The sequence below is a fragment of the Zootoca vivipara genome, chromosome 2 (genome assembly GCF_963506605.1).
Source record: "Zootoca vivipara chromosome 2, rZooViv1.1, whole genome shotgun sequence".
In the NCBI taxonomy this organism is placed as follows: Eukaryota; Metazoa; Chordata; class Lepidosauria; order Squamata; family Lacertidae; genus Zootoca; species Zootoca vivipara.
In genome coordinates this window covers 41,929,359-41,947,913 of record NC_083277.1, presented here as the reverse complement: position 1 = coordinate 41,947,913, position 18,555 = coordinate 41,929,359, and the positions used below count along the sequence as shown (strand labels likewise).

The following is an 18,555-nucleotide window of genomic DNA, read 5'->3' as shown; positions in this document are numbered from 1 at the left end:
TTGCAGGAGCTGATAGCCTTGGGGCTCAGTAACTTCATGGGCAGTTTTTTCCAATGTTACAGCATCAGCTGCTCCATGTCCCGCTCCCTTGTGCAGGAGAGCACTGGAGGCAACAGCCAGGTACGTCCCCAATGTAAGATGTCGGCTTTTTTCTGGTAGGAGCAGGCAGCAGTTTCTAAATCGAGCTGATGAGCATTGGAGCCGAGGTTGCAGAGAGGCGACAAACAACAGACAACACGGTAATACGGTGCTAAGGTCTCTCAGACGTCCTCGTCTGTCTTCTGACGGGCGGCTAGCTTGTGTTCTCCCCGTTTCACTGGTACAGTTTCTTCAAGGGACGGACTTCATCTTAGGTAATAGTTACAATACACTCTGCAAGCATTTACATATCACTTTTAAGTACATAAACATGATAATATCTAAAAGTTACTCACCAACATGTTCATACACTAAAACTTAACGAGGCTGAAAACGCTCACAAACCTCAACGGTTCCTGAGAGACCTTAGCACCTTATTACATTGGACTTTTTGCACATTGAACTTGGCACTTTTTGAGTCTTATTCGCCTCTTCAGAGACAATTGCATATGTGTTATGTATTCCATTCCCTCCAGTTGCATATACTGTATATGATTTAGTGTTTTCACAGTCTTTGTTATTTCTATTCATTCCTGGGGTTGCAGAGAGAGCTCACTTCGAGCTAATGGAACAGTTAGGTAACTAGGATTTGTCGTCCCTCTTCTCTCATCAAATGCCTAGTTCAAATCTCCCCCCTTCCCTGCCATTATTTTCACAGAACATAGGGCACAAATGACCTGATGTGCTGAGGATGGTTTGGCTATCCATTCACAGGGAACAGTACCCAGTTTGAGGGCAAGGCAAGTGCCTCCAGGCTGTCAAGTGTTTTTCAGGAGGGGTTTGAGCACCTTCCGGAAAACATGGCTTTGCACAATTAAAGTGGGTTAAAGCGCTCTCTCACTCCAGTGCAACAAAGCCCCCCCCCCTTTAAAAAAGAAAGAAGAAGAAGCAGGCTTTTCCAAATTGGAAAAGCAAGAGGGAAATGCACTGGATGAATGATTCATGGGAACAGGATATAAACACCCTGCAAGCAAATCAAAATGAATGCTGAGTAAAGACCAGGCATTGTCTAACCTCCATGTCAGTTACAGGTAGGTAGCTGTGTTGGTCTGACGTAGGTCCCCTATGAGGAACGGCTTAGGGAGCTGGGTATGTTTAGCCTGGAGAAGAGAAGGTTAAGGGGTGATATGATAGCCATGTTCAAATATATAAAAGGATGTCATATAGAGGAGGGCAAAAGGTTGTTTTCTGCTGCTCCAGAGAAGCAGACACGGAGCAATGGATTCAAGCTACAAGAAAGAAGATTCCACCTAAACATTAGGAAGAACTTCCTGACAGTAAGAGCTGTTTGACAGTGGAACTTGCTGCCAAGGAGTGTAGTCTCCTTCTTTGGAGGTCTTTAAGCGGAGGCTTGACAGCCATCTGTCAGGAATGCTTTGATGGTATTTTCCTGCTTGGCAGGGGGTTCGGCTGGATGGCCCTTGTGGTCTCTTCCAACTCTATGATTCTATGATTCTATGAAAATAAAATAAAAATTCCTTCCAGTAGCACCTTAGAGACCAACTAAGTTAGTCATTGGTATGAGCTTTTGTGTGCATGCACACAGGGGCGTAGGAAGATAGGGGCGGTGGGGGCGGGCCACTCCAAGCGGCGCGATCCCAGGGGCACCATCGCGGCTGCCTGACCCGCCCCCAAAACGCACACCTTGCCCCTGTGCGCGGCACGTCCCGCCCCCAAAATGCACGCCCCGCCCCCAGAACGCGTGCCACGTCCCTGGGGGCAGCACGCCTGCTCTCCGCCCCCGGTGGCAGAGCATGAAGCTCCACCGCTGCATGCACACTTCTTCAGATACACTGAAACAGAAGCTTTGTGCAATCCAATCAGGAGGAATTTTCGATAAATCTGGAGGAGCTCTAGGCTTTTCACAAGGAAAACGAATGGAATGTCATCAGTAGTTTAAGAAAGGGAGGGTGTGTGTGTGTGCTTTGTTTTGTTTTGTTTGCCCTTTTCTACTCCATCCAGCCTTGCACTTATTCATCTCTATGCTCTCCTCTGCAGGTGGCTGCCCTGGTCTCCTGTCTCATCCTCCTAGTGACCATCTTGAAGATTGGGGCACTTTTTGAACAGCTGCCCAAGGTACGTTAAACAAACTTGGTGCTCTCAGTCTTTGCCTACAATCCTAAACACGCGGGAGTAAGCCCGACAGGACTTATTTCTGTGTAAACATGCACAGGTGTATACTGTTTGTTTCATTTTACCTGTTGGTGGGATTAACTATTGGGGCAGGGGGGTGTCTTTATATGTATCTAGCCTGTGAAAGACAACAGCAGCAGAGAGGCACATAGAATATTGAAGAAAACTATCGTTTAAGTGCAAGACTAAACAGTCACATCTCCCTTTGAAGACTTCATGACTATGCGATAAAAGTCTCTTTAAACTGAGGCTTTTCTGTTGTTTTCTGTGCTGTGGGTGTTATGATACTGCCGATTCTCTATTATATCTTCGAAATTTCCTTGTTCCTCAGGCCATTTTAGCTTCCATCATCATTGTCAACCTGAAGGGAATGTTCAAGCAGTTTAGAGATATCCGTATGCTTTGGAAATCCAACGTTATTGACCTGGTAAGGAAGAAAAGAAGAGCTCCATAGGAATAAGGGGAAGCCTGGTTCACCTTCTAGCCTGCCGTGGCCCTGCTTTGACACTGCTGTGCCACACAACACAGTGCATTTCTTGCTGAACTCCAAAACAGCAAACCAGATGTCTCTCTAGCAGACACCTGGAAAAATATGTGAAACCAAACTGGTCCTCCCTAACTAAAACACACAGGATTAAATGTTTGAATGCTTCCCCTAAGGAGTGGGGGTTTGGGGTATCCCTTCACATAGAACCCTTGAGTCATAAAGAAATCTCAGTGCTACAATTTTTATCCCAAACATTCTAGTTTTCTATGTGCCGGAATGTTGTTGTTGTGGTTTTTCTACCCAGAAATGAAAAGAAGGGGCAGCATTCAAATATATATTTCCTGCAGATCTCGCTAGCAAATAATTTGTATTTATTGAAGTATTTTCCAGACCCCTGCTGTGTGTCTTGGCTTCGTTACTCCAGCGACTGATTCGCCTGCTGCTCCTGGCACATGGCAGTGGTGTAAATGTTGGCAACTGCAGCCGAGATGCTTGGGCTCATTGCAAACTTTGCAGCGAAGTGCAGAAAGCTCACCTTACGTGAGCAACGCGACAGCCTTCACGAAGGCTACCATGTGTCCCACGGTGCCAGGATCCACGCTTCCGTGCATCTCCTGGTGTATGCAGGAACAACACATCCCTGGATGATCACATGCATGCTCTTTAAAATAACTTAAAGCTATTGTTTTAGCTCTGCTTTAGTTTTTAGGCTGTCTTTCATACTTTGTTTGTATTGCACTATTTTATCCTGCCTTGTGTACTTCAGTAAAGAGACAGGGGTATAAATATAATAATAATGCTTAGGAGCATCCAGGGGCTCCACACCTGCTGTGTGTAGCCTGCACAATGTATATTAGCCACCCTCTACCACCCATTGGATAACTCTGCAGTTGCCATGGAGGCAATAGACCTCTGTGTCATTGCCTTGAAGCTTCTGAACAGTCCCAACGGCTTGGTGCAACAGGGAACGGTTGTAGATTAGGAAAGACAGTTGCATAATTCAGCAAGTTTTCCTTAAGTCTTCTGTTGATATTTGGGGACAATTTTACTTACACTTTATCTATTGTTTCTCTCTCTCCCCCCCCCCCCACGCTCTGCAGCTGATCTGGATTGTAACTTTTATAGCTACTATTGTGTTGAATCTTGACATGGGACTGGGGGTTGCTGTGGCCTTTTCACTTCTCACCGTAATCTTCCGGACCCAGATGTGAGTATTCCTTGGCCTGCAAAGGAGAGGGGGAAGTGGGTTTGGGAATGGCCCTTTGCCAGGTAGCAGAAGAATGGTAGCATTCTGGTACCACCTCCTGGTGCCACTCAGTTAAAATGTCAGAGCTGAGCCAGGAACCCAGAAGATCAAGCCAAGAATCAGAGCCAAAGCAGAGAGCAAGCCATAGCCAGGAAAGATGTATCATTACCAGCAATTTTAGCCTGAACAGAAGCACTTCATAGCCCTTTCTCTTAAGGACAGCCAGTGGCCACACATTTGGGAAGAAATAAATATTACAGGAACTGTGTTAGATCTTTGGCATTCATCAATGCAGCAATCTGTAACAATGAAAGCGTGGTGATGTCCGACCAATGTGTTCACCTCCCAGGAGATCCTTCTCACTGGAACTGACACTTGTCATAATCTCAGACTGGTGTATTGAACAAGTTCCAACTTTCACCCATATGAATTTGGCAACTTCTCCATCAACATAAAATTCCAGGTGTCATGAAGTTGTTGCTAAGTAGACTGAACAGAGTCTTTGCTAATCCCTCTTTCCCCATCTTCTCTAAGGCCCCATTATTCCATTTTAGGACAAGTGCCCACAACTGATGTTTACAGAGATGTAGCTGAATATCAAAAGGTAAGTAAATTTGAAAAAACGACTCGGGGAGATGACTATGGAGGGGCTATGTAGAAAATGGTGTGTGTGCTTTGAAAAACAAAGCACTGTGCTTCCTCTTGGACCAAAGCAAACATGAGCGGGAAGAGCCAGGAAGATGTGCATGCCTAATGGAGGGCTGGGATGAGGCAATCCCAAGATGCAGAAGGGTTTATCCTTCTCAAGCCCTTTTGCTCACATCTTACTAGGAGCAACCTCTGTTCAACCACATAACATTTCACCAAGTGCTGTCTCGAATCCAGATTTCTAGCCACAGAAATCACGTGCCCTGTACAAAAGCCTAGCCTTTTTTTCTTTTTCTTTTTTGTTTATCAAATACTTATCCCACCTGTTAGGAGGTCCTACACATGTGTAGGCATCCGGCAGAGACACATGCCCAACTGGCATGTTCTCTCCCTCCTGGTCGTTCGGGAGCTTCAGAAGCTTTCTCCAGCCCCAACAACACAGCGACTGATGCCTTGCAGGCATCAGCACACTTCAGGATCAGCAGAGTCTTGGCTGTCAGCGTAAAAGACTCAGTAGCACAGCATTTTGGCTAAACTACTTTATTTACATATAATACACTCAGAGCATTCTAACTCAGCTCCTTCCTCATCAGCATCAAACAGCAAAGAGAAAGAGACAAAGGAACAAACATCCTACATCACGGAAACACAGTAATACAAACATCCTGTCTCCGTCACTTCCCACTATGTGGAATGAAAACATACACCGTCATGTGATAAAACCAATCCCATAACTGCAACACGAGGCAAGAATCCTAACAAGAAGCACAGGGGATCAACCATCGACTTACTTTCTGTTTTATTTTCACAAAACCACTTGAGAGATGTTAGATTGTAATTTGTCCACAGCGAGGTGGTGAGCTTTGTGGCTGAGTGGGGATCTGAACAAAAGTTTCCCTAGGTTCAAGCTACTGTGACACCGTACTAACTCCTTGTTTTGTTCTGTTTCCAGGCTGAGGAGATCCCAGGCATGAAGATTTTCCGCTCCTCTGCTACGGTCTATTTTGCTAATGCTGACCTTTATGTAGAAGCCCTAAAGAAGAAGGTGAGGAGGGTTCAGAAGATGTCCCTCATATTTCTTGGGGGGGGGGGGCAGAGGGTCTCCAGGATGACTAATGCATTAGAAATAAAATGGCTTTGGACTGTATTCCGCTTAGAGGGAAAAGACAAACAAATGTGACAGAGTCTCTATTCCCACAGTACTCTTAGTCCTCTCTGCTCAGATTTTATATAGAAAGAAACTGAGGCATAGAGTGAAGCCTGTTTAGTCATTCTTCAGCCCCAACATAATAAGCATGCAGAGGCCATCAGGGTGTGTGTGTGTGTGTGTGTGTGAATGTGAATGGGTCTTATTTAAGGGTTGCTGCTGGGTGGGACAGCTGTAAGATTTTTGTTTTGGAGAACGGTGGGGGGTTTTTTCGTTTCGTTTTGCTGCTGTTTGGATTATGTTCTTATATTCCTGTTGTTAGGCCTTTGTATTAACTATTTGCAGGTTCTTTAATCTTTATATATATTCACTAGCGTGAGCCCATTTTAATTGGCCTATTAATATTTGTGTGACAGTTTAATTTTTGTTAGACATGGTAGTTGCTCGAGCAACGTTTCAAGATAATTCACTGTTTTATTATGTACGCTTTTCCAGTATTGTGATCTGCTTTGAACATCGTTTGCCATGGGCATACAAGGGGCATACAATTAAACTCACAGCGATGGTGCCTAAATGATATTAGCATAGTTAGCAGACAAACTATCCTAGGGAGGGAATTCCACAAGTGAGATGCCTGAGCCAAATAGACCCCCCCCCTCTGACATAGACATAGCTGGTGGGAGAGCATTGGAGGAAGATCTTAGTGTTTGGAGAGGTTGATACAGGAGAAAAAAAGTTCTCTCGGACATCTGAAACCTAAGCCAGGGTGGGCTTTAAAGGTAAGCACCAGCACTTTGAATTGTGCTTGGAAACAGATTGGAAGCCAGTGGAGTTCTTTAAGAACTGGCAAGGCATGTTTCCCAAAGCTTTGGTCCCAACCAGTAGCTTAGCAGCCGTGTTTTGAACTAATGCAGCTTCCAGGCAGCCTTCAAAGGCAGCCCTATGTACAACAGATCACAGTAGTCTAACCTGGAGATTATCAGAGTGTAAATAGCCGTAGTCTGCTTCACTCTAGCTTGGAAGGGGCACAACAACGTCTTAGCAAGTTTCTTCATGCCACTGTCAACGCTTGGTCCTCTAACAATAGAGCAGGATCAATTGGCAGCACCTAAATTACTCACCTCATCCATTACCTGAGGCCACTTGGGCCTCATTTGCAAAAGCCCAACAGAATTCATAGTATGAAAGAGGCTCATAGACCATGGCTATGGGGATCACTATATAACACATACAAGGAGCACATAGGAAATAAACCAGGCACCCCCAAACTGTGGGCCTCCAGATGTTTTGGCCTACAACTCCCATGATCCCTAGCTAACAGGACCAGTGGTCAGGGATAATGGGAATTGTAGTCCAAAACATCTGGAGGGCCGAAGTTTGGGGATGCCTGAAATAAGCAAACAGGCTAGAGTGATCTATACCTTGCTAAAACCAATGGCTGCTAGTAAGTAAGAAGTAAGTAAGTAAATTTTTATTTATACCCCGCCCTCCCCGGCCAAGACCAGGCTCAGGGCGGCTAACGTCAAATGTCAAATACATTAAAACGCAATCAAACAATTGATTAAAATACAGCTTACAAATTAGAATCAGGGTAAAATTAAATGACTACCCATGAAATTACAACCATTGGGGTTGGGAACCTCAAGTATTCATCAGGGCCAGCTATCCATGTCGGTCCCGCATGAGCTGATAAAAAGGGCCAAAGAGGTAACTTACAGGGTCCCATAGAGGGGGGTCAAACTGGGCCCGGACCAAAGGCCAGGCGGAACAGCTCCATCTTGCAGGCCCTGCAGAAGGATATCAAGTCCTGCAGGGCCCTGGTCTCCTGCGATAGAGCGTTCCACCAGGCTGGGGCCAAAGCCCAAAAGGCCTTGGCCCTGGTTGAGGCCAGTTTAAATATTTGTCTCTTTTTCAGTGTGGCTTTGATGTGGACCATCTTGTTGAAAAGAAGAAAAAAGCCCTAAAGAAGAAGCAGAAAAAAGACAAGGAGGAAGCCAAGAAGGCAAAGGTGGACCATTTTCTTCTAAATTGCTAATTAGTGTGTTTCCATGAAGTTTATTGTGTGTGTAGTTAATTCATAAATAATTTGAGGAAAGAAGGAAAGGCAGCTAGATCATTGTTTTCATGTGGGGACCTGTTCATACATGACACTAAGCACACTTTTGCTAAAAGGACCTTTGGTGTTTTGCAAGTACTTGCATATTTTGTTAATACAGCCTAAGGCAACCATGTTTTAACTTGGGAATAGTTGACCTGTAGCCCTTCAGATGCTGTTGGACTACAACTCCCATCATTCCAGACCACTGGCCACGCTGGTTGGAGCTGATAGGGATTGGAGTTCTCCAGCATCTGGAGGTTCACAGGATAGTTACCCCATTTTCAACCTGAAGTGAGATCCATTTAGGTGGGGAATCTTTTTCAGCACAAGGGCCATATTCCATTCTGGGCAACCTTACAGTGGCCACAAACCAGAGGTGAGCAGGGCTGGAGGCAAAAATGGCCAGAGCAATGAACAGTAGAGTAGGTCCAGTTTCTACACATGCTCACACACTACACATGCTCTATCCTGTATGTCATAGTTCAAGGACATCTTCCAGCCACAAGGGCACAGGGTTTGAAGCTTTCTATAGAAGCTCAAGCCGGAAGATGTAACTTCTCTGTTCCTTCTGCCCTGCTGCTCTTTGTCCCAGAAGTAATTTATGGAGGTTCTCAAAATGTCACATGGAGACACAATTGCTTTGAGTTCATGCGGACTTCTGTTCTGCTCTTGTTTTGATAACAGAAAATGGCTTCTCAGTTCAAACCGGTGTGTGACTCTGGGAGCAACAACCTGGGGTTTGTGGATATAGATATGGAGGCAAGGCCACAGGTATTTATCAATCTGGTCATGAAAGAAAGTTGCGGTCAACATTTCCGGGAGCAGGCATTTAACATGATCATATGAGTAAAACCATGATGATGATGATGATGATGATGATGATGATGTTTGGTACCATGGGGGCAATCTGGATTTGTTGTCTCAGGCACCAAAATCTGTTGGTCTGTCTCTGAGTAGACTTGCCACAAACCCTTCATACTTGTTGATAAAGTGACTCCCCACCAGAGCTGTTAGAAAAGCTGTGGCACAAAAAGAGGGTTGCAAAACACAAAGCGACCTGGGCTTTCCGCTTGCAATCAGTTTTATGCCTCTCCTTCACTGAGGAGCTTCCCCACTGCAAGGACTGTATGCACATCTTCCCATTGGCTTGGTTTGCATGTCATACAAAGTCAAACCATGGTTTAGTGGAAATGTGCTGGCTCCCAGAGCTTTTTTTTTGCTCCTCTCCTGTCACTCTGCTGCTCTGCTATGCCCTGATTTGGTTTAATGTGTCACATGAACCTAGGCTTCTGAGTTGCCGCTCTCCAGACTGACCACAAGTTATAACCGAGGTTTGTCCTAAACTACAAGCCTGGGTTCTGACAACATGTTAAGGGAAATCATGGCTTCACTCAGCACAGCAACAGAACAATCGCTGAGGAGCCCAGCAGATGCAGTTTCCTCCTTGGGAGCCCATGAGTTCCTGCAATGCCATGGTTTGGCTTTGCATGACATGCGAACCAGGCCAATGAGAACAGAACCTGTTGCCTAGAGGATTTTTTTTCCTTTTAGACAACTCATAAATTAATTGTAATAAATGGAATAATCCAAAAACAATATGAGATACAAAATATCCGAGAGGCGGCCTACATGTGCAATGAAACATCCCAAAGATGTTAGAGTCCAGCATATTATGAGGGAGATGGAAACCCCCTTTCAGTGCCAGATTTAGGGCAGTGCGGGCCGTTCCCTTGCACAGGGCTCCAAGCCAAGGGGGAGCAAAATTGAGATGATCCATAATTGAGAAGATCCATTTGGGGGTGCAAAATTTTGGCCATATTACAAAAGATTAACAAAGTCCACCCCTGCTCCTTTTCCAAAAGGGCTGTTCCTGCGGCTTCAGCTCTCTGTACATCTTCTGAATAGAGATGGGTGAATCTGCCAGTTTTGTTTTCTCTTAGTACCTCATTTTCCCAATCTTAACTTCAATTCTCCACATTTCCACATTGGTTTGTGATTATTTTTAAAGTCCTTATGCAAATTCAGCAGCATTTCAGTTCGAACTTCTAATATACGCATTTTGTATGCATTTTTGCCATATATGCAGATTTTGTGCAAAGCATATTTTCCCTAATTTTTACATTTCCCTTAATATGAATCGCTTTTGTCATATTAATATCAGTACACTAGCATGTGCATTTTTAGGCATGTTTTACTGCGGTATGTGCATTTTTGTGCACGTTGCTTGACTAGAGAACTGCACTGCGAAATTTGCAAAAGCGTGAATTTTCAAGGGTGGTTGTGTTTAGTTCCATGTGGTGTTTTGGAATATGCAAATTAAATGTGAAGTGAAGTGAATTTCTCACCCACCCTTAGTGTTGCTGAGACACCCTATGAGCAGAGCCAACCTGAGAAAACCCTATGGCCAGAACACTATTTCATGTTGGGGGGAAAATACTGTGATTTTTCTTTCCTCACAGGAACTGGGAGATGACTTGGCCCCCCAAAACCAGAGCCAGCCACTACCTTCTGGCAACCCCACTTTGCATTCCCTGGGACTGAAGAAGCCTCCTCTTCACTCGCTTATCCTGGACCTCAGCCCTGTCAACTTTGTGGACACCGTCGGCATAAAGACCTTTAAAAACGTAAGGAGAGGACAACAACCAGGAGAGGGCACCTGTCATGAGAGAGTTGTTCTGCGTGCAGCCAAATCCAAAAGGCAAATCTGCCTCATGAGGAAGACCTCTGGAAAGGGAGGGGTTTCAGATGGCCTGAGCTGCTTGACTGCCAGCTAGATGACTGAGAGCCAAACTCCATGTGAGGTTAAATGCAGCTTTGCATCTAAACCTGTAGGTTTCTTAAAATGCAGACAGCACCAGCTAAAAGGGGCTGTGAAGAGGGGATTGATATGTAGCAGGATTAGAGAAGGAATTAAGCCCTTTCCTCCCCTGCTGGAGTCCTGAGGGAAATCCCTCCTCTGAAGCTGGTATTTGTTTTGGGGTTTTGTTTTTTGCATTCCCCACTGGTGATAATACTAACTTTAAAGGGGAGATTTAACATTGTGTCATTGGCCCTACAAAAGGGGTCTCCATCAAACTTTTGGCTTTGATTACATTGTGATGGCTAATCTGTGCTTCTGATCCTTGTTCATCACCCACTTTCATCTGTTAATTGCTTCTCTCTCTCTCTGCCAATCACATCTGTCACAGAAATTACTGGCATTTAAGACACCAAATAATCCAAATCAGTCAAATGTGAGGAAGGCATTCTATTTTCTCAGTTTTTCTTTGGCAGACACCTTAACCACTGCCAAAATTCATTGATTCAAGCAAAAGATTGCACAGGGAGGTCCATGCAGATAACATGTGGGCTTTGTGGAATAACTTCCTAGTATCTGGAGCTGCCCTGCCGTGGCAGGATAGGCAAATGTAACCCCCTCAGGTTCCTGCAAAGTATCTTGTCTCAGTTGTTTATGCTTGTTGTCCTTGGCAGATATTTAAAGATTTCCAAGAGATTGAAGTGGACGTGTTTCTCGTCGGTTGCCATGGTAAGGAGTTCTAGGAAGTCACGGGTCAACCACACTGCAGTAAGCAAGTCATAGCCTGTCAGGAGCTGGACTGAGGAGGAATGGTGGGAGCCACTGCCTCCCCTTTCTCCTGAACTTTCCCAAGGGCAGGAGGACAGTATTGATTCAGAACAGTGGTTTGCAGAGGGGCATAGTCCAGAGGGGAAAAGCTGGGAAATACTGGGTGAGGAACAGCTAGAAAAGGAAACACCAGGAGAGAGACAGCTGGCAGATTCAGTATCTTTGGACAGCATTCCAGACAGACAGACAGACAGACACACACACACACACACACAACCTTTGCCTAAGACTAGGCGGGCTCTGAGAGTGATAGAACAGAGAGCGCAGAGGCAGCAAGCTCAAATTACCTGAGGTAAAGAGTGACGTAGATTAATGGGAGAGGAGATGGTGAGCCTGTACCGGGAACAAAGCCATTTCTAGAAGAGATATGCATTCTTTTGTCTCTCGCTGTGATTATTAAAGAAACTCACTGGAAAGAACGCTCCTTTCGTTTGATCTGCTTCTTCACTGCCACCAGGGGTGGGATCCGATTCCCCGAAGCCTAACACAACCGGAGAGTGTGTGCATCTTCTATCACTGGTGATTCCTCTGTTCTCGGCTTTGTCCTGGATGCGCCTTCCTCCTGCCCGTTGGACTTCTTCTGTTTCATAGTCACATTATTCCATCAAGCCTTGGAATTGGTTAAAAAATGTGCTACTGAAGGGCGGAAGGTGCCAGTGACTCAGATGCTGTGGCAGAGGGTCCAGGACATAACTGACTGAAATTTGTGTTAAATGACAGTGGGACGCACAGTTGTTCAGGCTAAACTTTGAACCTGACTCTTGTTAACTATTCATGATATGTGGCACAATATCCGCCCTCACCCTCCCCGTCAGGTGGGCGGGGTTTGCGACACCGCGCGGGGCTTACCTGGCCAGTGCAACCCACCTGAGCGACTTGTCCTATGACCCACCACCTGGCCAGCTAGGACAAAGGACGCCTGGCTGGAGGGGGCGGAGTAAGGCCAAAGAAAGGAGCCAGAGCACATTGGAGAAGCCTCTTTGTTCTTCCTTCCTTCTGGAGTCATTGTATAATGTCCTTGTATAACACTGAGAATTCACTACATTTGCTTCAGCTGCTACTGCTTGGGGTCCCACAACATCTGGAAGGCATCACAGCAGCCGACCTTTGCCCAGTCTAATTCTTCCTCTGCCCCCCCCCCTTTAGATCAGCAACTTCAAGGGCAAAAGTGTCTCCCATCTCCCCTGTGGTGGTAATAGCATCTGGGAATGATTTAGATCAGGGAAAGGGATGAAAAAAATGAAAGACTCTTTCCCAGAGCACCAGTTCCCAGAGCAACTGCAGGGGGCTGCTAGTTAGCTAAGCAGACACACTCCTCACACTAAGTAGGAGGTCCTAAACATAGATCTCTCCCACATCAGCATTATGCCTGGTTTGGCCCTAAGTGAAGAAGCTGCTCTGTGCCATGGCTCTTACATCATGCCCAACTTGTGAGCTCCCAGGGATATCTGGGCAGCCACCACTGGAGACAAACCCTTAGTCTGATCCAGCCATCAAATCCCTATCTTCTTGGCTTACAGGAAAAAGCGGGTGATAGGTGGGTTTGAGCATTCATGGTTAGTGTGGCTGGCATCAGTTGGCAGAAGTGGCCTGGAACAGCACCCTCAAATGGCTTTTCCTTTTCCCCCCCCATGTAGCTTCCATCATTACCCAGCTGGAAAGAGGGAATTTCTTCAGCCAGACCATCACCAAGCAGCACCTTTTCGCATCTGTACATGACGCTGTTACCTATGTTACCAGGAACCGGGGAGAGAGCTTGCCACAAACTGTCACAGTACGTGGTTAGCCTTTTCTTTTCTTTTCTTCACTGGCTGGAAACTTTAGCCCTTAAAACCTCACAGGGCAATACAGTGGTACCTCGGTTTAAGTACACAATTGGTTCCGGAAGTCTGTACTTAACCTGAAGCGAACTTTCCCACTGAAAGTAATGGAAAGTGGATTAATCCGTTCCAGACGGGTCCATGGAGTACTCAACCTGAAGCGTACTTAACCCGAAGTATGAGTGTAATTGGTTCTGGAAGTCCGTACTTAACCTGAAGCGTACTTAACCTGAAGCAAACTTTCCCATTGAAAGTAATGGGAAGTGGATTCATCCGTTTCAGATGGGTCCGCGGAGTACTTAAACTGAAAGTACTCAAACCAAAGCGTACTTAAACCAAGGTATGACTGTATCGCATTGCTACTTCCAAGCCACACATTCAGACCACAATGGTGGACCTGTTCATCTTCCTTGCTCAGCCCAGGGTTTGATCATAGATATCATTAGGCCTCCCTACATTGAAAGGCCAGTGCACACTCCACAGCCAGATCTGTGGATCTCCCCATCCATTGTGTGCTCTGCCCATCAAATGTACATTGGTTTAACTAAGACACAGCCAATATACTAACCAGGAAGTTGCTTGATCAAATGCTTTCTTTGCCATGGACTACTGGTTTGCCTGAGGCAAGTCATTACTTCTTCGCCTTGACCTCTGCTTCCACAACTGTAACATGGGACTTCCCTTGTAGGAATTGCCATACCTGAGCAGTCATGCAAACCCCCAACAAATGTTGGCTCTTGATCTGCATGTTCTAGTAAAATTATCCCATCAGTTTTCTCGTTGCAAAAAGTCTGACAAGAAAAGTGATGGGAAATTGCAGTAGAAATTGTAGGATAACAGCCTCTAACTGGCAGTGTTGTGTAACATTCGTGCAGACACGTCAGGATGACCACTCAATAAGCCAGTGACATTGTATAACATCTGTGCAAGTTACTTGTAAATGCTCAGTAAACTGCTGGCCTGGAAGCTCCCTTAGAGGGGATGTTGTGAAAACAAGAAGCTATTTTCCATGAGTTATTCCTTAGGCAGATCTTGACAGCTTCTTTGATGGACATGTAAAGGCCATGACTGAACAGGCGCTAGAGGAATCTATTTACATCTCTGTCAGAGATATGGAGACCTCAGATAGTGAACAAGTAAACCAAAGAGAAATGTTGAGTTAATTTGAGGTTCTCTCAGAAACCAATGCTAGCAACTTTATTCTTCATCTTCACAGGACAACAACGCCACTAAAATGTAACCAGTGGAATCATCTGCTCCTCCACTTCTCACAGAGGAGCCAGCACCTTTTCAGATGACTGTATGAATTGCCTTTTTCAAAATAGTTATGTGGAATTCTCCACCATTGGGTGGAGAGAGAGAGAGAGAGAGAGAGAGAGAGAGAGAGAGAGAGAGAGAGAGAGAGAGAGAGAGAGAGAGAGAGAGAGAGACTGACTGGGACCTTCAAGAAACGGAGACTCGGTTGAGGGCCTTCCTGCCCACCTACTTCAAGACTCCACAATTCCTGCCAAGGGCAGGGGAGAGACCCCTTTCAGACATTAGAAGTGCCTCACTTGTCGCTATGACTGCTTTTGGATTTTTCCACTGAATCCTGCCAATTAATTTGGTGAAGCACAGGGTCACCTGCAGTATTCTCTACCTGTGTCGAAGGCCCTATCAAGCTGGAGAGGCAGAACACTAACATATTCCCTCTGCGGGACTTGAGTCCCTCCTTACTCCTCCTCTCCTGGATTGCAATTTTAAAACCACGTCCGTGGCATCTCCAGTTACAAGGATCATGTAATCAGTGATAAAAAGGACCTGTTGGAGAGCCGCCATCATCCAGACCAGAAAAGGTGGGTCTACTCTAGACAGACTCTGTATAAAGCAGCTTCATATCTTTGAACTTGCCCCATTTCAATAGACCCTAACTACAGCTTGCTGAGACAACGTACAGGAGGCAAGGTCAAGAGGAATATTACTGCTTCTGGAAAATTAGATTTGTATGGAAACAATAAATGAATGGAAGACTGACCTAAGAGAGATTTCATGTGAAAGAACCCACTGGAATGGGTGGGGTGTGCTGGTGCCCAGCTCTTAATTTGTTTTCGATATGCAGAATCTTATATGCCAAATGTCCTTGTCCATTTTGTATGAGGTATACATTTAGCAGAGTGCGACAAACAACTGATGTAATTGCAGAAAATATTTCGGACATACATTTTTGTTCTGCCTGAGTGCCGACTGGACAATGGGAATGTTCACACCCATTGCTACACCCACTTTTGCTTCTTGCCATACCCACAATTTGCAAGTGGCCCCAAGCAGGTTGCCAACAAGGGAATGTGGACCTCAGGCTAAAAAGGGCTCCATGCCGCTGCTATGCAGAAGAGAGCCTGATTTAGTTCAATATGACTTCCTCCCATGCAAGTAGCTATATGGGATTGCAGGTAAACAATGTAAGTGTACTTTTAATGTTTCAGTGTCTGCAGAGTTGCTAATGGAGAAATAATAATAATCTCTATACATTCTGGCAAGCGACCTTTGGATTTCGGCCTCAAAGCTGCCAGAAGATAACTTCTTTTCAGATACTGTAAATGCTAGAGGTCAGGGATGATAAATTGCTATAAATCTAATCCTGGGTTTTATTCAACCTTGTCCCTGCTTTGTTTTTACTAGCTCCCCCCATCTTAAACAAGCCTTACATTGTTTTAATTTGGATGATTGATGTGCTCCTTTGAGAACCCCCCACCTCTATTTAAGTCCCCTCCAGTGACTCAGAATTTTGCCCAAATCCCAAAGACGCAAATGACATTACATTTGACTGCTGAGACAAAATAAATTGAATACGACCTAAATAATACATAAAAGGCTTTCATAATTAATTCACCAGGAATTTTTGGCTTCGGTGCCCAATTGAGTGGTTGTGCTGGGGGTGGGAAGGCAAAAATATAATTTATTTATTTAGAAGATTTCTAACCTGCTCTTTATTTTTTTTAAAAAATTATCTCAAAGTAGGGCACAAATAACTGACAAAGCACATAATGCAAAATAATATAACATTTTAAAACATTGACAGCAGCAAAACACATTGATGCAGCAGAGATATGAGAAGGTTGCTTGAGAGGAAATGTGGCCCTCAGCAGTGGTGGACTTTGGGATCTGAAATTTCAGCGGTGCCCTTTGCTACGCTAAAATTCACACACACCCCACCTCTCGAGCTCTGTTCTACAGTATTCTTGTGGCATCCCCTGCAGTGTGGCGCCCAGTACCACCACACTGGTTGTGCTACCCTAAAACTGCCTCTGCCCTCAGGCTGAAAAAGGTTCCTCGCCCCTGGCTCAGCCACGGTGTTCCGCAATAACCAAAACTTCCAAACCAAGCTCAAAAGCAGCCCCACTTAGAGCACATTGCAGCAATGCAAACACAAGGTTACCAGCACATGAAACACTGTGGGCAAGCTACCCCTGCCAATGATTAGTTGTAGCTGATCACCCTTTGGGCACTGTGACTGCACTAAGCTCTGTCTCAGGCAGCAAAATGTCTCAGGCCTGCCCAGGCAAGTCTATTGTGTGTGCACATGCACTACAAACTGGTTCTTACAGCAAGGGCCATTGTCTGAGTCCTCCATCCCATACCCCGCAAATGTCCCAGAAAAACCAGGACATCCTGGTGTTTTTTTCTCGTGAGAGAATGCCTGACATTTTGGAAGCAGCGGTCTTGGGCAATTTCTCACCATGATATTTCCTGGGGCAGTGATCTCGCTCAGCACCCAAATCGTGTGGTTTAAGGCACCGTGCCTAAGAAAAGTGCTTTTTTCAGGGAGAAATCAGGGTGTGAAAATGTGTGAGATCATGACGTCCATGAAGATTGTGTCTCAGGATTTTGCTGTTGAGGTGTTGGAAGGTATGCTAATATCCCACTTTGCACATTGGCAGTAGCAGCACTGATGATGGGGAAGAAAGGTAAAAGGTGAAGGACCCCTGCACGGTTAAGCAGTCAAAGGCGATTATGGGGTTATGGGGCTCATCTTGCTTTCAGGCCGAGGAAGCCGGCGTTTGTCCACAGACAGCTTTCTGGGTCATGTGGCCAGCATGACTAAACCGCTTCTGGCGCAACGCCACACCCTGACAGAAACCAGAGCGCACCGTTTACCTTCCCACCACAGCGGTACCCATGCACTGGCATGCTTACAAACTGCTAGGTTGGCAGGAGCTGGGACAGAGCAACGGGAGCTTACTCCGCCATGGGGATTTGAACCACTGACTTTCCAATCGGCATGCCCAAGAGGCTCAGTGGTTTAGACTACAGTGCCACCCCCCTGACACCAGTGACACAAATGCTAACTTGTACAGGGCTGGTGGTGGTGAGGTTCAGGCTACAGAGGTGCCCCATTGGGACCAATTTGGCTCTCTCACCGGTGCACCCATGCAGCCTTGATCTCCCCAGCACCTATCCTACCCTGTCCAAGTAAGCAGCAACAACACCAGCTCTACCCCCTGTGCAAAGTGCAACAGCAGAGCTCATTCCATGTGCAGTCTAAGGGTAAGTCAACTAGCCAAGAGGCAGACAGTTGGAGGTATTGCTTAGCAACCATGCATAGTGGTATGATATTTGATGAGGTAGCACGTGCCATAATTGGTAGGGTAGTTCTGAAGGAGCTTTCCTCTTCATGTTTAGCTGAATGTCTCCCTGCTCTGTACAAGGCCTGAAGTAAAGCAAGGCAAAACCTCTCTGTTCCTTGCTCAATTATCCTGTTTTTTCTTCAGTAAAGCGATGTCAATATTTCTTTTCTCTCTGGACTCCATCTGCATTACTTAAGTTCTGGTTACAGGTAGGTAGCCGTGTTGGTCTGGATCGAAGTAAAATAAAAAAATTCCTTCAGTAGCACCTCAAAGACCAACTAAGTTTTTATTTTGGTATGAGCTTTCGTGTGCATGCACACTTCTTCAGATACAGTGAAATGGAAGTTCCATTTCACTGTATCTGAAGAAGTGTGCATGCACACGAAAGCTCATACCAAAATAAAAACTTAGTTGGTCTTTAAGGTGCTACTGAAGGAATTTTTGCATTACTTAAGTGACTATGCTAACACACACGCCCCCAACTGCTGCAACACTGGTCAAGGCTATTTCCTGTCTACTGTAAACTCTATAGGTTTTCTGAGAAATCTCCTGTCCAGTTTTTGTTTTATTTTATATTTTATTTCTGAATCCACCACTGTTTCCTTTTTT

At 45.4% G+C, this 18,555-nt stretch overlaps 1 protein-coding gene across 2 annotated transcripts in view; it reads left to right on the top strand.

Moving 5' to 3' along the window:
- SLC26A6 (solute carrier family 26 member 6) overlaps positions 1-17,585 on the top strand; it is a 39,272-nt gene extending 21,687 nt beyond the window's left edge. Inside the window, exons 8-19 of one of the 2 annotated variants that reach the window (XM_060271419.1) lie at positions 7-120; positions 2,137-2,214; positions 2,603-2,698; positions 3,859-3,965; positions 4,539-4,608; positions 5,605-5,697; positions 7,715-7,807; positions 8,582-8,668; positions 10,357-10,521; positions 11,369-11,423; positions 13,160-13,296; positions 14,559-17,585. In XM_060271419.1, the coding sequence (XP_060127402.1) occupies positions 7-120; positions 2,137-2,214; positions 2,603-2,698; positions 3,859-3,965; positions 4,539-4,608; positions 5,605-5,697; positions 7,715-7,807; positions 8,582-8,668; positions 10,357-10,521; positions 11,369-11,423; positions 13,160-13,296; positions 14,559-14,582 (1,119 nt within the window). In that variant the 3' untranslated portion in view covers positions 14,583-17,585. The remainder of the gene's footprint in view (positions 1-6; positions 121-2,136; positions 2,215-2,602; positions 2,699-3,858; positions 3,966-4,538; positions 4,609-5,604; positions 5,698-7,714; positions 7,808-8,581; positions 8,669-10,356; positions 10,522-11,368; positions 11,424-13,159; positions 13,297-14,558) is intronic. The other variant, XM_035106419.2, reaches the window with a different exon arrangement.
- Positions 17,586-18,555: the final 970 nt, after the last annotated feature.